Raw genomic sequence first — 27,969 nt, 5'->3', positions numbered from 1 at the left:
AATATACTGAATGCCTGATATTGATCTTCTACAGTAGAAAACAATGTTCAGTGTGGTTCTGAAACGGTGACAAAGCAGGGCTAAAAAACAAGGTTCAGGATAAAACATGAAACCCCCATCGCCATGGAAAACATTGCTAAGGCACAACACAATTCAAGATGACTCCTGCACTTTTCTATTCACAATCACCACTTTTGGCCTTATGCTCTGAAACATCATCTGAATTATTTTATAAATGCTCCAATATGTACATTGTATTTTATGACTAAATAACAAACAGAGATGAGCCTGACTCACTAGGCTTGGATTTGAAATTTAGTTTGAATTAAAAGTTCCTGAAATTTCAGCTTTTTTTTTTTAATCCCATATTTGGTATTCTAGTTGGAATCATTATGAATGTAGGAGATGGTAGTTGAAGATCTTCTACAAAAGATAATTGGTCTAATTTTTCTCAATATTTTTTGCTTTATGAATGTTCTCCCTAGCAATTTAGTTTATAAAGTGGCCTGTGATGCTCTCTTGGGTAATATACACATTTAAAAAAAAGCCACATTGATATAAAAAAAATCTAATACAGTGACAACTAAAAGGAGTCAACAGCTTTCACTCAGACTAACCTTCAAGCTCCTAAGCCACGTCCCTCAGGAAGGAACTGAAAAAAATTGATAGGCTTTGCAGTCAGCTAACTTTGGCTTTGTTGGGAAAAATGAGTTCCTGAGACAAGGGCCACACAATGAAAGTGCTCTGTCTCCATCCCTTAATGGTTTAAATCTTGAAGCTTTAGATAATAGCAGCAGCGACAATAATCAATCACCTCTGCTAATTTCAGCTCTAGGGAAGGGACACGAGGAAAGAGGCAATCTCCAAGGTAGCCAAGATTTATAGTAAATGACATAGAGCAGTAGAGATCAAATAGGCACCCTGAATTAGACTTGTAAACTCTCTGGGATCCAGTACAGATGGAGCACTGTTGTAATATGCTCCATGTGAAAACCACCGCTAAACAAGTTGGAAGCCACTTTCTACTTATGTTAATATTAGTTTCATGTCACAGTAAACTAATCTGGAGGTGACAAAATTAGGAAGGGGTCAGTGCCCAAAGGAAAAGTCCCAACCTCCTTTAATAATGAACGTGAATAAAAACAATATTGGATACTACTGCTCTTTGAACGTCCAAAGTAGGTAGTATCTAGTGGGCCCCGAGACTAAACTTGTTAACAAAAGGTAAATGCCCCCTCAACTGAGAAGGTAGGTATCTACCTACTGTATCTTCCTGGTATTTGCCCCAGACAACCAGCATAACCTCCCATATTGTAAGGATTCAATTTTAGCAGCTAGCCCTTATCTGAACCATTTTACCACAGCAGCATCATGTACACACTGAAAGGAAGATGAATAGTACAGGACCCCCGTGTATCTCATATGAGAAAGTCCTGAGGCAGAATTACCCCAAACTAAGACTTGGACCCTCTCAGAGAAAGAAAGAATGGAGCAACTTGCATTGTTCCATCCGTACCTGTCAGGGTGCAGTGGTGGAAGTATAAGACACTTCAGGTCATTTCTGAATACAACCAAGTTGTTGGTATTGATTGAGAAATAAATCTTATAGAGTTTATGTCCTACCTACCTTATATACCACCTCTTTTTCTAACCCATCACAATGGTTGACAGCAACTTTTCAGAATGTTGTATAAAATTTTTATAGTTATGATGTAATCTGAAGGGTATATTTCACAGATCTTAAGTCATGGCTGGGAAATAGAAATGCTAAAAATAACAACTTATTGTGTGAGGAGTGTGAAATCAAAGATACAATGAGAAGAAAGAAATTTAAAAAATACATAACATATAAAGGGTAAGCTAAATAAGCTATTTTCCCCCTGAATAAGTGATAACTAGGTAACTTCCATATTTGTTCAAGATAATTGAAACAAAGAACAATGTGAAAAAAATTATAGATCTTATATTACATCTGATGCCATTACATACTTTTGTGCTCAAACTGTTTTAACTACATTAGTGAACACTGTGGGCCAGCAGATGACGTAGCAATAGGTTCACAGATACCATCAATATACGCAGAAATAGATATACAGTACTTGGAACACATCACAGCATCATGCATGCAAATAATACCACAGTTTCAATCAAACCCACATAATGGAAAAGGTGAGTTGTAAAAGTGAAAGTATTTTTGCATGTTCTCACAGGACTAACCCCCAAAAAATATAAATCACACAGGAAATGGAAAAGGGCAGCAAACTGTCCTTTTGGTAAATACCATGTCATCAGACAGATCGCAAAAAAAGGATCACAGTTTACAGAAAAGATTAAAATAAATCAATACTTATAAATGACCTGCATACCCTGGTAGTAGAAAAACTATCTATAACAAGAAGCTCAGTGGACTGCACAACAACACTGTTCTACAGAGGAATTACTTAAATGAGATCAAGAGATTTTGAAGAATTGAACACTTACTGAATACAAATGGATAATCAAATGACAACTAGAAAAAATTACATGGAATGCTATGAAAGCTAAAATATAGAAAGCGCTAAACTGAAGAAATGATGAGCATAAATATATATCTATATTTTTCAGACATAAGTAACTATAGCCCTGTTAGTTTGACATCTGTAGTATGCAAGGTCTTGGAAAATTTTTTGAAGGAGAAAATTGTTAAGGACATTGAGGCCAATGGTAATTGGGACAAAATACAACATGGTTTTACAAAAGGTAGATCGTGCCAAACCAACCTGATCTCCTTCTTTGAGAAGGCAACAGATTTTTTAGACAAAGGAAACGCAGTGGATCTAATTTACCTCGATTTCAGTAAGGCATTCACGGTTCCACATGGGGAATTATTAGTTAAATTGGAAAAGATGGGGATCAATATGAAAATTGAAAGGTGGATAAGGAACTGGTTAAAGGGGAGACTACAACGGGTCATAAGGAAAGGTGAACTGTCAGGCTGGAAGGAGGTTACTAGTGGAGTTCCTCAGGGATCAGTTTTGGGACCAATCTTATCTCTTTTTATTACTGACCTTGGCACAAAAAGTGGGAATGTGCTAATAAAGTTTGCGGATGACACAAAACTGGGAGGTATTGCTAACACAGAGAAGGACTGGGATATCATACAGGAAGATCTGGATGACCTTGTAAACTGGAGTAATAGTAATAGGATGAAATTTAATAGTGAAAAGTGCAAGGTCATGCATTTAGGGATTAACAACAAGAATTTTAGTTATAAATTGGGGACACATCAGTTGGAAGTGACAGGGGAGGAGAAGGACCTTGGAGTATTGGTTGATCACAGGATGACTATGAGCCGCCAATGTGATATGGCCGTTAAAAAAGCTAATGCGGTTTTAGGATGCATCAGGCAAGGTATTTCCAGTACAGATAAGGAGGTGTTAGTACCGTTATACAAGGCACTGGTGAGACCTCATCTGGAATACTGTGTGCAGTTCTGGTCTCCCATGTTTAAGAAAGATGAATTCAAACTGGAACAGGTACAGAGAAGGGCTACTAGGATGATCCGAGGAATGGAAAACCTGTCTTATGAAAGGAGACTCAAAGAGCTTGGCTTGTTTAGCCTAACCAAAAGAAGGTTGGGGGGGGGGAGAATATGATTGCTCTTTATAAATATATTAGAGGGATAAATATTAGGGAGAGAGAGGCATTATTTAAGCTTAGTACCAATGTGGACACAAGAACAAATGGATATAAACTGGACACTAGGAAGTTTAGACTTGAAATTAGACCAAGGTTTCTAACCATTAGAGGAGTGAAGTTCTGGAACAGCCTTCCAGGGGGAGTAGTGGGGGCAAAAGACATATCTGGCTTTAAGACTAAGCTTGATAAGTTTATGGAGGGGGTGGTATGATGGGATAGCCTAATTTGGCAATTGATCTTTGATTATCAGCAGGTAAGTATGCCCAGTGGTCTATAATGGGATGTTAGATGGGGTGGGATCTGAGTTACTACAGAGAATTCTTTCCTGGGTGCTGGCTGGTGAGTCTTGCCCACATGCTCAGGGTTTAACTGATCGCCATATTTGGGGGTCGGGAAGGAATTTTCCTCCAGGGCAGATTGGCAGAGGCCCTGGAGGTTTTTCGCCTTCCTCTGCAGCATGGGGCATGGGTCACTTGCTGGAGGATTCTCTGCAGTTTGAGGTCTTCAAACCACAATTTGAGGACTTCAATAACTCAGACATAGGTTAGGGGTTTGTTACAGGAGTGGATGGGTGAGATTCTGTGGCCTGCATTGTGCAGGAGGTCAGACTAGATGTTCATAATGGTCCCTTCTGACCTTAGAGTCTATGAGTCTATGATTGCTCAAATGGACACTAGACTATGAAAAAAGAATTTGCACATACATTTGAGAAAACCTAAGGAAAATAATCACCATTGAACTTTGTGTCTACTTCATTCCTGTGGGCACTACTGTGATACCGACAATTATTGGGAAGATCAAGAATTACATATCCAGAATCAGAAAGGAGTGGCGAATCATAATTAATTAAAACAGTCTATCAGCAATGACCAGAAAGGCTGCCAAATCTAAAATTGGAGAAAACAAATCAAAGACAAGTCAAACCAGCCCTATATGCTTTGAGTAACAAAACAGGACTCATTTAAATAGCAAACTCCAACGCTGTCAGTCTAAAATTTGGCAGAGTTGCAGCTCCCTTGAGACTTGCATTGTGGAAATCACAAAGTCTTACCATAATGCTTGTGTCAACTATTTCAGATTTATTCCACCTGTGTCCATTTTTGAAAACTTAAGAATCTTCATTTTATGTTGGAAGAACACATTTGAGCATTGCCTGCACGGCACAGGTTTCAGGACCTCAGCAGAGTAAATACAAAATAACATCTGGGACTCTGTAGCATGTCCCACTGATTCACCACACTTATCAATTAATGGCATAGTACACTCACCCTACAGAATGGCTAACCACAATGAGGACATCTAAGGAAGCATATAATTTGAGAAAATCAAGTAGAATCAAAACAAATAAATAAGGAACAGAACCCCTACCTCAAATGTGCCGCCACAATGTGTAAAAAGGCGACAAACAGAACTATATATAGTAATGAGACAATACCACTAGCGAAATACAGCCCATTCTTCTCTAGTGCTTCAACTAGCAACCTTGGAACATCACTGAATCACAACAACCCTCTCCACTCTGCTACTCAATCTAAGATCAATACACTCCATCCTCATTAAAAGGAGCTCAAAATAGCATACTAATAGTCCAACCTTCTAGAATGGAAACATGCATTGGGGGGGGGGCTTCAATCTAGACACAGCGGACTTCAGAAAGCTCAACGTAAAAACATCACAGGAATGTAAAGAAGAAAATAAAAAACGATGCAGTACTAAATGTAAGACTAGTCTGAGCACACTACCACACAGTATGTTTACTATGTATATACATGTGCATGGATGCAGAAATGGTTGCCTATTTGCTCACAGAGATTGAGGATGCCAAGTCAAAATGCAGAGAGAGTACTCCAGCTAGTATACCTTCCCCACGCCAGAAGAATCAGTGCTCCCACAACACTGACTATTTGCCTGCTGCTAAAGGCAGCTGATGTTCTGCCTGGTCCTGTGGTTACAAAGGCTCTGTTTCTGTACCCCTGGAAAAAGGCACAGATGCTGGGTTAGCAAAAGAAACTGAATTGTGTATCACGGTTGGCATTGTTGGCGAAAGGGCTGAGGTGGAGGCGTGCAGAGCCTTGAAGGCAAAAATGAGAGGTTAAAATGAATGTGGTGTACAATGGGAAGCCAGGAGAAGGACTCAGAGAGGGAATGACAGACTGGTGAGCAGGGGAGAGAATATTAGTGGCTGCATTTTGAAGGTATTGGAGATGACGACTCAGATATAAGTCAGGCTAAAAGGAGGAGGTTGTGAGAATCAAAATTGGATAAGAAGAGTTATGAACATTTTAGTTTCAGGACAGAGAGCAAGTTTCTGATTTTCTATACATTCTGGAGGAAGAAGTAGCAAGATTTAGATACCACCTGGATATGTGGGAATAATAAGAGTAAGGGGCTAAAGTTACTTTCCAGGCTGTGAGCCTCGAGGATGGTGGCAGTAACTTCAGTGGAGGATGGGGAAAGTGGAGAGGATTTAGGAAGAAAAAAAAACCAGTTTGGTTTTAGCTTTACTAAGGGGGAGTTGTAGATGAGCCATACAGAAACAAACACTGGAGAGCCATACTGAAATCAGGGACTGGGCAGGAGGAACACAGATCAGCCATAGAGAAGTTGATTTGTCAGAAGTGAGCATAAAGGTAATAGTTGAATTCATGTTGGCTGAGGAGGCTGTCCAGGGATAAAGAATGGAGCAAGATAAGGATTAAGTAGAGAGCCCTCTGAAGTCCCATGAAAAGGGGAAGAGGATAAGAAAAGTGAGGACTATGCCATGAAAGCCAAAGTAGGACAGGATTTCAAGGAGTAGTGAAGAGTACTCAGATCTGCTAATCTATAATACGGCAGTTGCAGTAACTAGGCTGTAGTACTGAAATTTGAAAAAGAATGATTTCCACAGGTGTTGTTTCTTATTAACTTGACTTTCTTTGCTAATGATTTTCAAAGTTCATGCAAACTACTGTATAATTCCCCTGTCTTTACCAAATTTTAAGTGGTATAAAATTTTTCAACTCAGTTTTTCAATTTATTTAAAACAATTTAACCTACAGATATCTATATCTAAATATTTCATATTCAGGCAGCTAAGCCTTCTCTTTAAGTAAACTATAGAAGTGCACCTCCTGCTAATTGCAGCAGGCTTCCAGTCCAAAATATCTCAGTTGAAGATTATCATTGTGAATATATGCACCAAAAAAGAGCACCTGAATATTAACAAAGTAACATGTGAAATTAACTACAAAATACAAGATAAATCAGATTTTTAGCAAAGACAGAAGCTGGCACATAGTGAATGTAAATCAGTATCACAGCCACACTCAGCATCATCATGTTAATGAATTGAAGGGAAACCTTTTTTCTTCTGAACAACAGTGCCACTCAGTGGATGGATGAGGACAGTGAGTTAATAAGCACTGGAAATGGAAACATCACAGATGAAATCAGTGGGGGGTTCCTTGACAGACCAATGATAATGCTGCAGGCAAAGAGATACTATGAGTTGCCATAGCAACTGTACCTTGGAGGGCTGTTAGATTCTGAGCAGGAACAGACATCTGTGCTTCGCTGCCTGCAACTACATCTCCTAGTAAATAAATAAAAACATCTTAGGATTTTTACAAGAAACAAATACAAATTATTGAAATAAAGTCTTTTAACCTGTGGTTCATTGAATGATGGTGACACTAACTCCACACAAGAAACATGAACCAAGCAAAAACAGTAGCTGAAAAATCTGTCATAGAGCTGGCAAAAACTAATGGGCTGTTTGGCAAAGAAAGGTGTTTTTTTTTTAAATAAAGCAGGTATGCTGGAAAAAAACCCCAATGTGTAAAGAGATTTTTTTATTTACATAAAGATGTGAACAAATTTGCACAGCTAAACATGATTTGCTTCTGGCTCTTCACAATGATAGTACAACTGATACTAATGCACAAAATAGTATCAGAGTGTTGTGCTACTATTGTGAAGTGCTAGAAGCAAAATATGTTTAGTTGTGGCAATTTGTTTTAGGGCGCTGCTAAACTCACACCTTTATGTTTCTGATTTTAATATGCGTAGTCTTAATCGCGTATGAAATTGTGTTATCAGTAATGCAGTACGAAAATCAACAAAAAAAGTAACAGATTTGTTAGTCTGCAGTTTATTCTATTCATTACTATGTAGCTCTGCTTTGAGTAAGCACAGCTGCTCCCTTTTGCCCCAGAAACAACACACTTGTTTTCCAGATATAATCAGCAGGAAGTTAAAATATAGTGAATTCAAATACACTGTTGAGTGGCATGTCATAATGTTGTATTGATTACAAAGATCTTGTGTTACTACAACTACTTCAGAAATGAAAACATGCAAAATGAATAGTAGCCTGGACACTCCAATAGCCAAACATAATTTTGGTGGCATTTCATTTTCATATTGGTCATTTAATATGTGCTTGTGATAAAATGGCATTCAAATCAAAAACCTTTTTGAATCAAGGACCCTAAAGGAAAACTAAATCTTGTAGTGTAGTTTAAATGATAAAAAAAATAGGTACAGTCAATATCACAGAGACGAACTGAAGGAGAAACTCTTTTCTTCTATGAACACATCACCAGTTGGTAATTAAAGAGCAAGTGGCTTCTGAAAAAAACAAGAAATCCTGTGACACACAAAGGGAAACAACTTAGCCAGTTTTTTTTCAGAGACATTTTCACCATCACATTTATTTTCCTTTTAGGATAACAAGCTCTATATACAGTACATTGAACTCAAGCTTTAAATTTAACCTCAGTGTCAATGAAGTCCTTCCTTCAGTACGAACAGGACAATATTTTAATTCTTATGCTGGTAGCATGCTATCTATCACAAGAAAGCAGTATTGATGCCCAATCTTTTCCTGTAATGTAGGGTAGGCTGAGTAAGGTTAATTTAATATTAGCAGAATTTGATTTTTCAATTAGGTGGCACCCTCAGTGCCTTGGTACTCAGTTCAACTATTATTTGTAACATTACAGACTAATCTGGAATTTGCAGATTTATAACTGTATTCTTTTAGATCAGTCTATAGTTCCCCATTTACCTTATTGTAGTGCATAGGCATTATCCTAACAAGAATTCAGCACATTACAAAAACTTTAAAATGAAGAAAGAACACCAATTATTGAGCTTTTAAAAATCAGCTACTGATAAAAAAATAAGCTCCCTTCATTATAAATGTACTGTGAGCAACTTTACAGGTGGAAGAAGTAGTTACTTACCACCTTGGGCAGTAACGATGGTTCTTTGAGTAGTGCCCCTATGAGTGCTCTGCTGTAGGTGTGTCTGTGTAGGTCTGTGCTGCTGATTGAAGAACTTCGGTAGCAGTGTCCATTAGGCCCAAACGTGTGCTGTCTCTCCTTGTGCTGCGCCACAAGGCTACCCAGTGCGCGCGGGCTAACCGTCCTCAGTTCCTTCTCTACCACAGAGTAATAGCAAGAACTCTGAAGCAGAGAGGAGGAGGGCGGGTTGTGGAACACCCATAGGAACACACATCTCGAAGCACCATCGTTACTACACAAGGTAACCTTCTTCTTTGAGTAGTGTCCTTAAGGGTGCTCCACTGTAGGTGACTCCTGAGCAGTATCCCCTTGCAGGGCTGGGACTTTGGAGTAGAGTTAGTCAGATGACAGTACTGTGAAGCCAAAGATGGCATCAGAGGCAGAGTCCCCGGTGCTCACATACTGTTCTGCGAAGGTGTGGAATGACATGTTGCTACTCTGCAGATCTCTGAAATGGGAACATCCTTGAGGAAAGTAACAAATGAGAAGATAGATCTTGTGAAATGTGTATGGATCGAATCTGGAGGGGCCATGTTATGAATTTGGCAGCACTGCTTGATGCAATTCGAGAGCCACTTGAAGAGTCTTTGGGCTGATATTGCTGAGGCCTTAGATCTTTCCACCATAGAGAGAAATAGTGAAAGGGACATCCTGAAGGCCTTTGTCCTGTCACGGTAGAATGCAAGGGCTCTCCTAACGTCCAGGGTATGCAATATGGCCTCCCTATTGTCTCAGTGAGGCTTGGGGTAGAAGGCGGGAAGGTGAAGAGACTGACTCATGTGAAACGAGGTGGTCACCTCAGGGATGAACCTCGGATGCAGCCTGAATTTAACCTTGTCAGAGAAGAATATTGTGTAAACATGCGATGCGCCATCAGAGCTGCTATTTCCCCTTGCTGAGATAATTGCAACCAGAAAGACTGTTTTCATCGATGGGTATGCTAGTGAAAGGCAGGGCCTAGACAGCCCTTTCAACACTAGGTTTAGGTACCACGAAGGGTGGGAAGTTGAGGTTGAGGGAAGAGATTTGTTATTCCCTTAAGGAATCGTGTAGTGGTTGGGTGCAAAAGTACGGAGTACCCTCTACGGCATGGTGAAATGCTGTAAAAGCTGCTAGAGCACTCAGGGATAACCCTGATGTTTTAAGTGTCAGAGCATATTCCAGAATATGTGAAAGAGCTGATGACACTGGAGAGATTTGTTGGGATGTGCACAAAATCTGGAACCTGGACCATTACTGAAGGTAAGTGCATTGTGTGGAGGACTTTCTACTGGGTAGTAGAACCTCTTGCACATCCTTTGAGCATGAGCTCTATAGGTGCTGGAGCCACATAGGAGCCATGCTTTAAGGTGGAGGATCCTCAAGTTGGGATGTATGGTATTTGCCTTGCGCTGTGAGACAGTTTAAATGCATGCCCTATCCTATGATGTGTCTGTGATAAGGAGTGACGAAGGTAGCACTGAAAGAAGGGGATCCCTTTGCATGCACTGGCCGGGTTCTTCCACCAGTCCAGGGAGTTCTTGATCATGGTGGACAGTGACAGGTTTATCCAATCTGTCCCTATTTGGCCTGTAAACCGAGCTGAATCACAGCTGTAGGCATCACATGTGAAGTCTGGCATGTGGAATCACCACCATGCCGGCTGCCATATGCCCCAGGAGCTGGAGGCAGATTGTGGCTGGCACTTGAGGGCTGCATTGAGTCATGTCTGTAAGTGATATCAGGGTCAGAAATCTGTCCTGAGGTAGGAAGGCTTTGTCCTGTAGTGCATCTAGGTCGGCCCCTATGAATTCTAGGCATTGCACTGGTGTGAGGGTTGAATTCTGGGCATTCATCTGTAGGCCCAGTTCCATGAACGAGTGCATCATGCCCTCACTGTCTTGTTGAGCCTCCTGAAGCGACTGGGCACTGAAGAGAGTAATCTAGGTAAAGATAGATCATTATCCCTTGAGATTTTAAATATGTGGGCATCACTGAGGGAACTTCGAAAAATATTCTCAGGGCTGATAAAAGTCTGAAGGGAAGGACCCTGTATTGGTAATGGTTGTTTTCCAGAGTGAAACAAGCCCTTGCAGGTTGAGGGCTGAAAACCAGTCTCCCTGTACTGGTGACAGAATGATCATTGATAGTGTGACCATCTGGAACTTCTGAGTTTTGACAAACTTGTTGAGAACTCTGAGGTCCAGGATGGGCCTCCAACCTCCCTTCCTTCTAGGTATCAGAAAGTACAGAGAGTAAACACCTTGCCTCAGAGATGCTGAGGTACTGGTTTTATGGCTCCTAACTGCAGGAACTGATCGATTTCCTGCTGTAGAAGAGTTCCGTGAAAAGAGTCCCTGAAGAGGGACAGGAAAGGGTGTTGTAGAGGGGGCAGGGAGGTGAAGTGGATAGAATAACCAGATCTGATGATCTCTAGGACCCATCTGTCCAACTTTATGAGCTCCCAACCACTGTGGAACATTGCCAAATGGTGGCCAAATGGGTACATGGCTGCAGGTAGTAGTGAGGAGTGGTCTTGCAGTGCCTCGACCTGCCTGTCAAAAGTGATGCTTAGGGGCACATGGTTGAGTTGAGGACTGGGCACCTGAAGACTTTCATTTCGAGAACTTTCCCTTTTTCTTCTGAGACTTAGTGCCATTGTGACGGGAATTGGAACAAATAAGGCCTCCGGTGGTACTGAGGGCTAAAAAGTCTCTTTTGTCACAGTGTGTAGATTCCCAGTGCCCTGGAGAGTGGTCCTGGAATCCTTCAAGGAGCGGAGAGAGGTGTTGGTCTTCTCGGCGAAGAGCTTCATCCCCTCAAAAGAGAGGTCGGCCACTGTGATCTACACCTCCTCTGGGAATCCTGAGGGGTGGAGCAACAGGGCCCATCTCATCATCGTATCTGTGGAGATGATCTTGGCAGCCAGGTGGGCGGGGTCAAGGGACGATTGCAAAGTTACTTTTCCCACCAGTTGTCCTTCCTGGATCATGGCATTGAAGGAATCCTGGAAGCTCTCCGGCAGCTTATCAATAAAGTCATGCAATTTATTGTAATTCATGTACTCATACTTTGCTAAGAGTGCCTGGTAGTTGTCAATTCGAAACTGTAAGGTAGCTGAGGAATACACCTTCCTACCAAAGAGATCAAGGTGTTTCCAGTCTTTGTCATAGGGTGTTGTCCTGGAGTTGTGCTGTTGGCCGTGAGATTTCAGAGTCCACCACGATGGAATTGGGTGGTGGGTGAGTGAACAGGAACTCTGATTTCTTTGTGGGGACATAATATTTTTGTCTGCCCGCTTGCATGTTGGGGTCACCAAGGTTGGGGTTTGCCACACCATTTTAGCTCTGTCTAGGATGGCCTCAATGATTGGGAGGGCAATTTTGGAGGTAGATGAGGCCTGGAGGATGTCAATAAGCTGTTGGTGTGCATCTTTAACCTCCTCCAATAGTATGCAGAGGCTGTCTGCCACTCTCTTCGCCAGATCTTGGAACAAGTGGAAGTCATCTGCCATAGAAGGTGGTGATGGCATGACTGCTTTGTCCGGCGAAGAAGAGGATATGGTCTTGGGTGTGACCTCCTCCTCTGTCCACCTCTTGGGGGTCCGAGGCCTGTGATGCTCTAGCTGAGGGAGCATGCCTCAGAAGCTCTCAGGTGATACTCGGTGCCCATGAGGCAGGCTGTTGCTGCGCCACCCAGGGGTCCCAGTATTGCCACTAGGGTGGCATAGGGCCTGGTGGATGTGCCCATGGGTGACCATACCAAGATGGTGATGGTGCTGTCTGGTGATACATTCTCAGACCCTGTTAATATTGGGCCCTATATGGAGCTTGAGAGGAGTACAGAGGAAACCCTCTCCGACTTACTGACCGATCCCTAACTCGATATCCGAGGGGCATGACATGACTGTGGGAGAATAGCCCAGGTCGGCCATGGCTCGGTGCCATGGGATCGGTACCAAGGGCGAAGAGCCAGGAGCTTCCAACATAGCCAGGTCACTGGCCTAATGGAATTCTGCCTTTACCGAGCATCTGAGTGTTGGTGGTAGTGCCAGGGGAGATAGGGACCTCACCCATACTGATCTCTCTGGTGCTGGATGGGCCAATGCCACCACTGGTACAGACGGCAGCTCGTGTACCAGGAGCTTCTTAGGGGATTTGCCATTGTCTCTCTGTACCGAAGATTCGGTACCCATGTTCAAAGAGTCTGTGGGCCTATCAAAGGAACTGGACACTGACTGTTCCCGTGAGATGTGGGTGCCAGATGATCCTTGTGTCGGCAGTGCTGAGGATACCAAGAGGGTGATTGCTTTTGGGTATCCCTGAGCTTGCTGAGGGGATTTCCTGCTTTCTTTTTTGACTTGGGAGAGGAGTCCTCAAACTGTTTCTTTGGCCCACTATCCTTTGAAGTCGAAGGTTGAGGGAAAGACGCATGCCTTCTGGAGGGCTGGGGTCAGAGAGCCGTCTCCATAAAGATAATTTTCTGGTGGAGCTCTCTGTCCTTGCAAAATTTCAGTCAGTGCTGCTGGCAGAGGGAACTCTTTTGTTGGATGTGGCCCTTGCTGAGGCAGTGAATGCACTCAGAGTGCTTGCCCATGACCAGGATTGCAAGTGCGACACTTCTTGAAGCCTGAAGAGCCGGGCATACCCTTGTCCAGGGGTGCCCCCCACACCAGGGGTTGACGCAAGAACCAAGTCTTTTCTTTTTTTCTTGTTGTTGTTATTATTGGGTTGTTTTTTTCTTTAGGGCATGGATAAATAAAAATCAAAGGCTACAGGGTTTCTAAAAGCTAAAGATTAACAACCGAAAAGGAGAGTTAACAATCCGCTAATGGACAGCTAAAGGCTCTGTCTCTAGCCAGGGGCAGCTGAGAAGGAACCGAGAATGGTTAGCCCTTGTGCGCTGCCTAGCCTTGTGGTGCAGCACGAGGAGAGACAGCGCATGCGTGGGTCCAACGGATACTGCTGCTGAAGTTCTCCAATCAGCAGCGCAGGGATGCAGCCACACCTACAGTGGAGCCTCATAGGGACACTACTCGAAGAAGTAGCAACAGGCACAACAACACTATTGTAACTGCTGCCACAGCTAGTTGGTGACTGTTCAGCAGGGTTTGCTAATCTAGAAGAGCTATGCCATCCAGGACAGAGGCTGGCTTTATTCTGTCAGGTATGGAATACATTTTGCAACCAACCACTCCCTCAGCCCTGGCCCAAGAAAACAGTAAGCAATCTGTCTTGTTCACCATGGTTACAACCTGCTATACATTAATGTAAATGAACAACATAACTTCAGCTTTTCAAAACAACTAGGATAATCATGATCTCTGAAAACAAGGAATGCCTCTTTTACAGGGTCTGCACTGATCAGATTTACAGAATACAGTGCTTTGTTTTTGTAAAGAACAGCATACTGTCACCTCAAGGAGCTGTCAGCCAGCTGAGCTGGTGAAACTGCCAGCAGAATAGGTGAGCGCATATGTACCTGAGGGATCACTCCTGGATCTGTTATTATGGTCTACCTAAAGCCTCCCCCTTAGCAGCCATCTATAGCCAGTTCTCTCCACATGTCAGAACCATGTACAGCATGAGACTGTAGGCACTACTTGAAGTGCTGGTGTCTGTCAGACTTTGGGCTGGTATCCATGTTTCTAGTCATCTCAATTGGATCATGAGAGAGCACCAGATAGTGGAAGTGTATTGAGAGCATTAGGGAATAAAAGGAAGAAAGGTGTGGTGGGTGAGGGTGAAAACAAAGAACCTCCAATCCTGCAAATGCTTATACATGGCTTATCTTTATGCACTTGAATAGTCCCCCTGACTTCAGGGGGCCCATTCATGTACTTAAACATGTGCACAAGTGTTCTTTGAATGAGAGCCTAAGAGCAAATGCAACAGAGAGAAATAATGTGTGTGGCAGAAGGAAACTGAGGAGAGATACAGTGGTGAGAACTGAGGAGGAAAAAAGCAGATGGTTGAAGCAAGGGGAAGAAGGCACATCCACACCTTAGCTACCAGACCCATCTATGCACACATCCCCGATCTCCAGTAATCCCCTATAAAATCCTCATGGTATCCTGAGTTTATACCATGATAATAAAAATAGCTTACTTACAGTTTTTTAAAAATAAGTATGGTCTCAAACTATTACGTTTTTCTAAATATTAGCCACATCTCAAAGTCTTTGCTTTGTTTACATGAGAGGAGAAAGATCTAAGGTGGAAGGTACCCAAGGAATCCCTTTCTTTCACGATGCTAATATCTGCAAAATGATCATTACAAAAAGACAGTGATGTGTCTGGGTACAGCCATGTCTCTAGGCAGATAAGGAATCTGCGGTCATCAGCTGCTCCATATATATTAATTTAGAGAGATGGATTAACATTTCTATAACCATTTGGGCTTGGTTTCTCAAAAAACTAAATCACAGCACCTTTAGACTCATTTGTTTGCCATAATTTAGAATTACCAATCAACTGTAGCTTATCAAAGGAAAATTGAAATAATATCTATTTAGAAAAACAAACAGTATAGTCAACTAATATAGAAAACAGCAATTGTTACCATTCTCACTACATATACAAAAAATTTAGACATAGTTAATGATTTCAAGTCTTTTTGGTCTTTAAATCACATCTAATGGTGCTATATTACACAATAGTGAGAAATCTCAAAACAGTGTAAACCAATGACAGAATACTGGACTAAAGAAAAATACCAATTACAGATACACCAAGATGCTTATTAACCTTCGTTATACTGAAATTGAATAGTCTTTAACATAATGCATGGATGCGGTACGTTACTTAAGCATAACTGTAGGATTTTTTCCAACTATGAAGTTCCCTGTGCCCAGACTGGTTCTGGATCTCTAACTTGTATTACTACTATTATTTGTCAACAACAGTACAGCACGTAAATCCCTGTACTGCTACTTGTGCAGGAAGTTGTAAATAATCATTATATGGTAACTTTTGTAATAACTGTAGGAGGATTACAAATCTCTCTTCTCTGACCCACCCCCACAAATCTCTGTTCTGACTGGTTACTGTATTTAGAGGGTGTTTTTACAACATGATGGCTAACACACGACAGGTAGCATGTTGTAAAATCCTATTGCAGACCTTTGGGTTCACCTAAATCTAGGTAGAACTACAACTTGCTCTGTTTAGGCTAGGATTTCCCAATGTGTCAGTTGTCATGATGTAGAAACTCACCTTTTTCCTAGTGTAGACATACCCAGTGTTCTCGGCTCATTCACTCCTTTTATCTGAAGCAGACAACCTCCAAAATTTACAAGGACCTCACTTTATTACCACCCTGCCCCACAAAAAATGGGGACAAAGAAAACGGGGCTGTGAAATTGCTGAAAGGGGAACATTATTTTTAAAAAGATCAAAAATCATTGGAATTGTTTCTCTTCAGGCCCCAATCTGCTTCCACTGAAGTGACTAGGAGTTTTATCAAAAATTCAGTAGGAGCACGATTGGGTCGTCTGACATTTCTACCTGTGAGTCAGGTGGGGCCCTGCTTCAACTGAGAGCCATTAGGGAACTAATTGGTTTTCAGTTTCTCCTTCAGCCCACATACAACTACCCTTATGCAAGGAACTTCACTTTTACAGATTGTAGAGCCTTGCTGGAGCAGTTTCTGCAGTGCCCCAAGTCTGAGTTGGGGTTGCTAAGGAACTACTTAGCTGGACTTCAGCCAGGCACCTAGAAAAGTGCTTCAAATTACTCTATACATGTGTAGGAAAAGGAGGGCTACTGTGACTGTCCTTTTCGGTTCTGGTCAACCAATAGCCACTGGCCACATGATGCCTGATAAGAAGCTAGAGTTGGCCCACCAGGACCCTTGATATGGCAGGTAAGGAGGAGGAGGAAATTTGGGTCATAGATGTGCAAAGTATTATTTTTGTATTATTTTCCTCCCCATATGTTTTCAGCTCTGACCAAAACACAACTTCCTACTGTGTGCTTACTGTGGGGCTCAGGAGAACCGTCAGCCTTCAAGCTCATAATCCACTAGAAGATGCTTGGAGGTAGACAGAAATGAATACACAGAGTCTACATACTCCTCCTTTATAAAGAACAACGTTATCTCCTTGGCAGTCATTAGCCCAAGAAGCAGAAGTCTGTATCCTGTACAGTGCACTGTACTGTGGTTGAGGTTTAGATCACCCACTATTTATTTTGTTGACTATAAAAAAAAAATTGAATTGAGAAAAATGAAGGAAATAGAATCATTTTAAGCCTCAAGAAAAAAGTCAGTATTTCTTAAAAGGAGCAATGGCTCCCTCCAGGTGTAATGCCAATTGTCAAAAGCAAATATGTATTATGCTATTAATCGTAATCAAAATCAGACACCAGCATTCTGAACGGAATGAGATATTGATCAATCACAAAACATTTTACAGTGACATTATGTTCCTTCATTAGTACTCAGCTAGTACTGTTACACAAGAGCTTTATGCCTGATAGCCATTTCCTCAACTATGAGGAGTTATACAGCCCAAAATGTAATATTAGACATTTAAGAGAGAAGAAAATAACATCTAGAGGGGCAGCTAAGATTTTGTGTTAGGTTGTTTTATCCACTATTTCCTCCCTGAACATTTTTTGTTCATTTTAAAAGATGGGAAAATCCTATTTGTATGTTCTCTACAGCCACAATTTCTAAACTGAATCACACTAAGGTGCAAACATACCACAGTACATAGAAAATATGTCTAAGTTTAGCAGCAAGTTGACTATTTCAGTTACAGCAATGTTAATCTATAGAAATACTAGATAAAATCAATATAAAAATTTTCTCCCTCTTGGGCTAATTTTTGACCACAAGATTCCTTTTGAGATTTGTGGAGTTCCACGCCACACCTGGAGTCTTTTCTTATGTCTCATTTTTACCTTTGCTCAGCTGAACTGGCATGCTTTCCGATTTCATCATTCTCTGCTGTTGCTGCTGCGCCTGCAGGTGTTGGTGCTGGAGGGGCTCCACAGTGCTCCTGATGGGCATTACAGCAGAAGGAAAGCTGCTGCTGCTAGCACCAATAGCTGGGCCTGCAGGACTACCTGAAGCCATAGCTGGGGCAATCAGCTTTCGACCAAAATTAAGCAAGCTATTGGAGACTTTATTAATGTTCAGTGGAGCAACCTTTGCACTGGCACTGAAAGATAAAATGGAAATGAAAATATCACGAACATTAGTAATTTATAGAGCATTACAAATATATGCAGCGTTTTACAAAGAGTGGAAAAAATCTTCTAAGGCACAAGGACATTACACATATAGAATTTTACATGCACACATGAATTTGTGCATAAATCCAAAGACAGTGTCAACAGGGGGCAAATGCTGAGAATGTTGCAAAGTGGGTGATCATGATGGAGTTTAATATAACTGAAAGCTTTATACTGAAAAGAGTATTTATACTCTGTTGTATTCCCACCCATATTGAATGCTGTAATATGTTGACAAAAGCACTACTGCTACATTATGGAGCGAGGATAGTTTGTGCATTTTTATGGCATCCATTGACTCTTAGTAAAACCAGGCCACATATAAACTGTGGTACAAACAATGTTTTTTTGGAATGGCGCTTTGAAAAAGTTAGACTACTGTATGGCATGTGTATTACTGTTCTGATTATTCTGTGTTGTTCTTTTGCTCCTCCATTTGCATTATGCAGTGTGCTCTCATTCTGGCTAATCCAGCTAAGCATTACTTCAGTTAAAGAATATGGTTATCAACAGGTTTGGGCTTGATCATTCCACCTCATGAGCTGCCCAGAAAAGAATACTGTAATAATGACATGGCGAGCTCTGTATCCCTTCTTTCTGTGAGTGAAGGAATGTTATTCCGCGGTCCTTGTAAATGCAAACAAAGAAAGCTACCATATTGCCAGCCAATTTTTCACACAGTTTGAGAATTGCTGTTTTACCTATTTGAGGAAAACTTCACCCCAAGTATGAATGGGAAATTGAAATGCTCCATTCAATGAAAACATTAGATTTTGGCAAATGCTGTGCAATTTGAACTTATTCTAAGAAGCTACAATTCATGGAAATTAAGGTATAGTATAGGAGTACTTGTGGCACCTTAAAGACTAACAAATTTATTTGAGCATAAGCTTTCGTGGACTACAGCCCACTTCATAGGATGCATGCAGTGGAGAATACAGTAGGAAGATATATATATATATATATACACACACACACACACACACAGAGAACATGAAACAATGGGTGTTACCATACACACTCTAATGAGAGTGATAAGTTAAGATGAGCTATTACCAGCAGGAGAGAAAAAAACGTTTTGTAGTGGTAATCAAAATGGCCCATTTGCAGCAGTTGACAAGAAGGTGTGAGGAACAGTGTGTGTGGGGGGGAAATAAACATGGATCCTTTGTAACTCCACAATTTAAGTGCATTATGCCATTGTGGGTATTCTTTTTCCTCGGTTTCCCAGGAATTCTCTCTCTTTTTCATGGATAAAAATTGTTTACTTTTTTTCTTTGAAAGAATAAAGACCAAGAACATGACCCTGATCAGGCATGAGATGAATAGTTGTATGGCACTTTGATTAAACCCAGTTTAATTTTAAATGCATGGAACAACTTTTTAAAATGAAGTGTACGATATTACTAGTCATTTTAAAGGTAATTAGGCTGGCTGCGACCAGAACCAAAAAAATTATTATAGTGCACTGGGAAAATGAGATGACCAACCAAAGTACCAAGGGAAGTCTATGAAGTCACAGAGTGTATACTTATCTGGTGAACAGTCTCGGGGATATACAAACAACCTCTGTTTAAGCCTTAGGTTGGGAAGTCTGTCTATATTATACTGTGTAATGACCCATCCACTTCCAGTCTTTATTCAAGCCTAATTTAATGGTGTCCATTTTGCAAATTAATTCCAGTTCAGCACTCTCTCATTGGAGTCTGTTTTTGCTCCTGTTCTTATTGCGGATACAGACTAACACGGCTACTACGCTGAAGGTATAGTATGTTATCCTTCGGAATCATATTGACAATTGACATTCGTTTTCTTTTGCTCCCACCCCATATTAAACTCAAGTTGGTTATTTGAGGTGTATACGAGGCTAAGCACACCTGTATCCCGATATAACGTGACCTGATAGAACGCGGGTTCACATACAACACGGTAAAGCTCTGACACACTGCTCAGAGCAGCGTTAAGGGTGCCGGACCAGGCCGGGGCCGAGGGCTTCGATAAGGGACAGAAGGTCTCGGGGGCGGTCAGGGGTTCCCCCCCCCAAGGTCTGGCGGGTAGGAGCGGTGGGAGGGCACTTTTGAGGGCCCCGCAGTCCCAGAGTGGCCCGGGGGATTAGCGGGGTGCTGGGAGCAGCCTGCTCTGCTTCCCTCGCCCCGGCCCCAGCCGTGTCGCTCGGGGGAGGGCGTTTGGGGGAAGGGATCTCCCCACACTCACCAGCAGCGGCGGAAGCGGAGCAGCCCAGCCCCAGCCCACTCCACTACGCCAGCTCCCAGCCCCAGCGCTCCGCTTCCCGCCACAGGTGAGTACGGGGAGCATCCTTTCCCCAACCTCCCTGCACTCACCTGTGGCAGGAAGCGGAGCGACGCGGCCCCAGCCCGCTCCGCTTTCCTTGCCCCGGCCCCAGCCGTGGCACTGGGGGGTGGCTGGGGAAAGGTCCTGCACTCACCTGCCCGGCAGGAAGTGGAGCGCCATGGCTGGGAGCTGGTGGAGTGGAGCTGGCTGGGGTGGGGCTGTTCCGCTTCCCGTTGCCGGTGAGTGCGCGGGGGGGGGGTGATCCTTCCCCAACCTTCCCGCACTCACCGGCAGTGGGAAGCGCAGCACCGCGGCTGGGAGGTGGCGGAGTGGAGCGGGCTGGGGCTGGGAGGTGGCAGAGTGGAGCGGGCTGGGGCTGGGCTGCTCTGCTTCCCGCTGCTGCCGGTGAGTGCCTGTCAGGGGGCGGGGGGTGGGGTGGATAGGGGTCGGAGCAGTCAGGGGACGGGAGGTCCTGGGGGTGATTAGGGACGGGGGTCTCTGGAAGGGGCGGTCAGGGTACAAGGAATGGGGGGGCCAAAGCAAGTTCGATATAACACGGTCTCACCTATAAAGCGGTGAGATTTTTTTGTCTCCTGAGGACCGCTTTATATCGGGGAAGAGGTGTATTTGCCACAGAGGATCCAGACTGAATAGTGATTTCAGGATTGGCTCTATATACCATAACGTAATCCTTAATATTGTTCTCTTTTGTTTTTAACTACAGTGGCTATTTTTAATGCACTTAAGTTATTTGTCTCATTAATAATAAGGAAATTTGTTCAGGGCACACACTGGTGGCTAAGTGCATTGAGAGCATTAAGGCTCAGATCATGAGTCTTGACTCTGATATATTTGGTACACTTTCTGACTTCAGTGCTCTGAATGCATTTAGTACTGAGACCAGGCTTTAGACTATACATCCTCATCAACTTGAAGCAATTATTTGTATTATCATCGCACCTAGGAGCCCTAGTCATGAACCAGGACCCCACAGTTCTACCGGCTATACAGTGTCTTGGAAGGAGAATGTCCTGGAATCATGGATATGACTTATCTATGTTGACTACCAGGCCTGGAATTTCTAGAGATCTTGATTGATCACATATAGTAACTGAATTGGCAGAGACCATAAGTGCTAGTAGGGAAGTGAAGCCTTGCTCTCTGGTAGGCTGTGAAAGCAACAAAGGCACTGATGCTCTGACATAACCCAGCTAACACCAGAACATGAAAATTAGATGGTGACGCAGGAGAAATATTTATTTAGAATTTTCAGGGAGGAGTAGGAGAGGGACAGATTGAATGTGCCTTTAACTTACCAAAATAACAAAAAAAACCCAAAACACTCAACTCAGACCCAGAGGTCTGCAATGTTGTTGGAGAACTTTTTTTTTTAAATCATAACTGTAAAAGGCTGTTACATATCATCTGAGAATTAGATGAGAATTCAGGTTCAAACATTTGCCAGGATTCAGGTCTCTTATGAACTGACCTTGCATTGGCAATGATCACCTCAGGACACCAACACAAGAAGCCAAACAATGATTTTGGTACTTTACTGGCTTGCTACGAAAAGCTGATGCTATTTTTTCCCCTCAGATCCCTAAGTGGAGTTATGCGGTGTTTTCCTCAAGTTGCAGTTTCAGGAAACGCAAGCAATGACAGGGCATTAGGTCTGCAGGATGAGATGCTTTGACACCAGATTGAAGTTCAGAAGAATAAGGGCAATATATCTATTTCCTACCACCTAAAGTAGTATATTAAGCTTGTATACTAGTGCAAAGAATGATTGAAGTCATTAAACATGGATCAATGTCTGCACTTGAGCCATCAAAATGTATCAAACATGCACGACAATTACAAGAAAAATGAGGATTGATTATATTATAGAGTTATCAGCAGATGCATTTAAAAGTAATACATCGGTTTAAAATCATGAATGTCAAGGACACGTGAAACCAATCTATGAAGCAAACAATTTTGTTTCATCACAATAAGCATCGTTGACCTTGACTATGAATGGTATATTTTTAAACAAGATGATTCAATCTCTTCAGTTTTCTGCTAAGATTAAAATGTTTTGTTTTAAGAAGAGAAAAATCTACATGAATATGACACATTTAAAAGAACAATAAATTAAGCAATATAGTGTAGATTTGTAAAGATATTTTAAATGTATCAAAAATCTAAGAAATTAAAGATAAAAAGACCCATTTAATTATTGAATCCATTCATCGCGCACTGCAGAGCCAATCCCTAATGATATATTTTCCAGTGCTTTGTTCAGTATATTTTTTAATGAGGCCACCACTTCTTTTGGGAGAGTATATCAAAGTACAATACTATTGAAATGATATGGCCTAAATATTTCTTTGTTAAAATCCATTCCTCCTATTTATTCCCTCCTTGACCTATGCTAAACAATTCCTCTACCACATTGGTATTTATCCTCTTCCTTTGCAATGAAGCTATATTCCCACCAGCAGTTTAGTTGTCTTGATTAGTAGTTTTAAACTTCCACCATGTGTCATTCTGGCAACTCCTTAATCGCTTTTGCTCTTATCAGTGAACTCTCTCCATTTTATTGACGTCTTTGTGATATACTGAGGCACTAGGGTCTGATGCAGTATTCTAGGAGTATTTCACCATTACTATATAGTGGTAAGAAAGTACCTCACTGTATGAAATAAATTATAATATTTGCCATCAGCATATTACCAGGGGAATCCTTTGATCACTTTGCCTACAGGCAAGAAAGGTAGGGAGGAATGGATGGACCCTTCATCTAATCCCCAAATAATTAAAAAGTATTTAACTACACGTAGCAGAAACTGAACCTAATTAAGAGCTGCACCCAGACCAGTTCCATATGCCATCTACCCACCTCAACAGGTGGAGGAATTTGACTGGGCCAGCAGTGAAGGGGGATAGTCCCAGCAGCGAGGGAAGGAGACTCAGTAGGGAAACCAGGTAGCTTGTTCCCTGTCAGAGTCTCTGGAACCCACAGGCCACATGTGGGACAGGGAGTGCTGCTCATTGGCAAGCATTCCCCAGGTGCCAGGATTTCACCTGGAGTATGGGCCATGCTCTTTTTCAGCTCTATTCCAGCAGTCCCACCTGATCACACCTGAACATGAAATGGGAAAACAGTTTGGCAGATGCTGCGAGTCTAGCCCATCACCTGCATGGGGGGTCAGGAAGGAATTTTTTTCTCCAGTAGGGACAATTGGCAGAGTCTGGGGAGTTTTTCACAGCCCTTGCAGCACCTTCATACCACAGTAGATTACAGAGGAACGTGCTTAGTATCCAACTCAGCTACATGGCGGAGTTAACTTGTCGCAACTTGTGGCCAGTTTCCAGTGCAGTTAAAAGGATAAAAGACCTGGTATTTTGGTGATGGGCTTTGGGGTCATGGGATAGGGTGAGATCTTGTGGCCCTCGTGGGTCGAGTTCAGAGCTTGTGGCCCTCACCAGTCAAGGTCCCCACCCTTCTGCACCCTCTGTCCCCATTGTGGGGTGAGCAGAGTCCTAGGGGTTAGGCTGAGGACATCCACTCAGAGTTACGGGTTATATGGTAGGAGCCCTGTAACCCCTACATGATGGGCAGGTTTTAGCTCTCCCCTGCGTTTAAACTTAATACATGTTGTGGCCTGCGAGTTAAAATCCATCCATGTGTCTGTCCTCATCTCGCCGCTGTGTCAGAATCAAAGCGCTCTATCCTCCAGTGCCACATGTAATGGTTAGAATTAGGGCTGTCAATTAATCGGCTAACTCACATGATTCACTCAAAAAATTAATTGCAATTAATCGCACTTATATCGATAGAATACCAATTGAAATGTATTAAATGTTTTTGGATGTTTTTCTACATTTTCAATATTGATTTCAATTACAACACAGAGTACAAACTGCACAGTGCTCACTTATATTATTTTTTATTACAAATATATGCACTGTAAAAATGATAAAAAATAGTATTTTTCAGTGCACCTCATACAAATACTGAAGTGCAATCTCTATCATGAAACTGTAACTTACAAATGCTGATTTTTTTTGTTACATAACTGCACTCAAAAACAAAACAATGTAAAACTTTAGACCCTACAAGTCCACTCGGTCCTACTTCTTATTCTGCCAATCGCTAAGATAAATAAGTTTCTTTACATTTACGGGAGATACTGCTGCCTGCTTATTTACGACATCATCTGAAAGTGAGAACAGGTGTTCGCATGGCACTTTTGTAGTCGGTGTTGCAAAGTATTTACATCGCCAGATATGCTAAACATTCGTATGCCCCTTCATGCTTCGGTCACCATTCCAGAGGACATGCTTTCATACTGATGATGCTTGTTAAAAAAATAATGCATCAATTAAATTTGTGACTGTATTCCTTGGGGGGGAGAACTGTATGTCTCCTTCTCTGTTTTACCCGCATTCTGCATATACTTCATGTTATTGCAGTCTCGGATGACGACCCAGCACATGGTAGTTTTAAGAACACTTTCACAGCAGATTTGACAAAATGCAAAGAAGGTATCAATGTGAGATTTCTGAAAATAACTACAGCACTCGACCCAAAGTTTAAGAATCTGAAGTGCCTTCCAAAATCTGAGAGGGACGAAGTGTGGAGCATGCTTTTAGAAGTCTTAAAAGAGCAACACTCTGATGTGGAAACTACAGAACCCAAACCACTAAAAAAGAAAATTAACCTTCTGCTGGTAGCATCTGACTCAGATGATGAAAATGAACATGCGTCAGGCCACTCTGCTTTGGATCGTTATCAAGTAGAACCCACCATCAGCATGGAAGCATGTCCTCTGGAATGGTGGTTGAAGCATGAAGGGACATATGAATCTTTAGTGCGGCTGGCACGTAAATATCTTGCAACACCAGCGACAACAATGCCATACGAATGCTTGTTCTCACTTTCAGGTGACACTGTAAACAAGAAGCAGGCAGCATTATCTCCTGCAAATTGTAACCAACCTTGTTTGTCTGAGTGACTGGTTGACTAAGAAGTAGGACTGAGTGGACTTGTTGGCTCTAAAGTTTTACATTCTTTAATTTTTGAATGCAGGTTTGTTTTTTGTTTTTTTACATAATTCTACATCTGTAATTTCAACTTTCATGATAAAGAGATTGCACAACAATACTTGTATGAGGTGAATTGAAAAATAATTTTTTTTGTTTTTTACATTGCAAATATTTGTTATAAAAAATAAATATAAAGTGAGCACTGTACACGTTGTATTCTGTGTTGTAACTGAAATTAATATATTTGAAAATGTAATAAACATCCAAAAATATTTAAAATAAATGGTATTCTATTGTTAACAGCATGATTAATCGCGATTAATTTTATAATCGCTTGACAGCCCTAATTAGAATCCTCTCCTTCCAGGAAGCCTCAAGTGGGGAAGAAAACTTTGCCAGCAGCTGCAATACTGCTATGATGCAAGTTCCACGATAGCTGCAGGGAGAGCCACTAGCACATAAGTCCCACAATTATACTTTAGTATGTTTCTGCAGCATGGCCCATCTGAGACACAACGGAAAGCAGCTGTAGCACACCACAAGTGTGTGTAGGACACAGAATTCCTAGAGATCCTGTATTTTGAAAAAGAGACCAAGGGGCTCTTCAGAAGCAAACTGGTCAAGAAGTCTTGCCATAGGAGTTAATAGAGTGCCTGGGTGTTCCACTAAAGAGTAGTACAATGAGAATACCTGAGAGAGAGAGAGAGAGAGCGCGCGAGAGAGAAAATATAATAAGCTGCAGTTGGGCCTCCTAAAACAGTTGTACGAAGAATGCAGACTTGGAGGGTAGCAGAAGAGAGGTTGTAGAATCTTCTATAGGATAACTCAGGAGGAGACTATATTTTGGGTTTTCCCTGTCCATCAGAAAGAAACAAAGTCCCCATGCTACAAGTCAAAATGCAGGAGCAGCAAGAATATGGACCCTATAGATCAAGGAATGAGGCTCGGTTAATACAAAAAGAATACCATGATTCCTGGGGCAGGACATCCTCCTCTGGATAGCCATCTTTCTAAGTTTCTTAACAGGACAAATAATTAGAACATTATTACATAGTACAGTAATGCTGCTAATCACATTGTGATGTAATATCAGTGTCTTTTTTGCAAATTGTCACTTGATATCATAGGACACAGAGAGAACCTAGAAAAAAGAAGCTTTTTATGTTTCCAGTCCCTCAAAATTTAAAATTCCTTGCACACTGCAAGCTGGCACTGTATTAGATAGGAGAGGTGTGTGAAAAATGGGATGGGTGGCCCTTTTATTTATTTTACAATGATAAGATTAGCACAGGCATGGCAGCACATTCCATAACCACCATTTCAATATCCAAAGTTTGCAATCTATGGGATAGCATCAATTCATTTTAAGCCTGATAAAAAATACAAATATTAAACCCATCCTGGAATTCTTACATTTGTAGTAGTTTGCTCATACAGTGGTTATTCTAATAAAACAGAGCTTTTTGGTCACATAGCACTACAAACATGGGTATTACAAATGCATCTTTGTATTTTAAGGATCAAATTGTGCTTTTCCTTACCACGAAAGTAGACCCATTGATTTAAATGAAATAAAACCATAAGTAAGGCAAGCGGGATTTGGCCCTCTATGCTTTGACTGGGGATTGTTTGGAAACTTGGTCGCTATACTTAGAATTTAAGTGCTCTGAGGCAGAAACCATCTTTATGTTATATGATTGTACAGTACCTAGTGTAATGGAATTTAGATCTCTGGTTTAACCAAGGATGCGTTTTAAAACTGGTTTAGTTGAACTGGTGCAAACTGCTGTGTGCCATTCTTCAATCAGTTTAAAAGGAATAAGACAAATTAATAGAAGCTGTAGCAGACTGATTGAAGAATGTCCACACAGTGGTTTGCACCAATTCCACTAAGTCAGTTTTAAGCTAGTGCAATTGTAGACAAGACCCTAGTCTGAGAGAGAGAGTGTGCAAGCTAGAATATAGCACTCTTTGTAATAATATTGTTTAGAATATTGTGCAAAGAGTAAAAAATTAATTTCACATAATTAATGAAGACAAGTGCAAAGTACTATACTTATGAAGGAAAAAAACCAAGTGAACAACTACAAAATGGGAAGTAACTGGGTAGGCAGTCGTTCTACTAAAAAGAGCCCAGGGGTATATGGAATCACAAATTGCATGAGTCAATAACATGAAGCAGTTGCACGGAAGGCTAACATCATTTTGGGGTGTATTAACAGGAGTGTTGTATGTAAGACATGAGAGATAATTGTTCTACTCTACTTGACACTGCTGAGGCCTCAGACGCAGGACTGTGTGCAGTTCCAGAAGCCTCACTTTAAGAAAGATGTGCACAAATTGGAGAGAGTGTAGAGAAAAGAAACAAAAACGATGAAAGGTTTAGAAAACCTGACCTATGAAGAAAAGTTAAAAAAAATTGGGCACTTTGAGTCTTGAGAAGAGAAGACTGAGGGGGAACCTGATATC

At 41.7% G+C, this 27,969-nt stretch overlaps 1 protein-coding gene across 15 annotated transcripts in view; it reads right to left on the bottom strand.

Annotated features, from left to right (window-relative positions):
• The window catches only part of TBC1D5 (TBC1 domain family member 5), a 503,676-nt gene that overhangs the window by 76,679 nt on the left and 399,028 nt on the right, over positions 1-27,969 (bottom strand). For 14 of the 15 annotated variants that reach the window (XM_045005374.1, XM_045005379.1, XM_045005375.1 and 11 more), the window contains 2 exons: positions 17,845-18,104; positions 7,184-7,249 (listed from right to left, as the gene is read on the bottom strand). In XM_045005374.1, coding sequence (XP_044861309.1) covers positions 7,184-7,249; positions 17,845-18,104 — 326 coding nt within the window. The remainder of the gene's footprint in view (positions 1-7,183; positions 7,250-17,844; positions 18,105-27,969) is intronic. The other variant, XM_045005376.1, reaches the window with a different exon arrangement.

The sequence above is a fragment of the Mauremys mutica genome, chromosome 2 (assembly GCF_020497125.1).
Source record: "Mauremys mutica isolate MM-2020 ecotype Southern chromosome 2, ASM2049712v1, whole genome shotgun sequence".
NCBI classification, from domain to species: Eukaryota; Metazoa; Chordata; order Testudines; family Geoemydidae; genus Mauremys; species Mauremys mutica.
The sequence above is the reverse complement of the archived record's forward strand: the minus strand, read 5'-3'. Positions and strand labels throughout refer to the sequence as shown.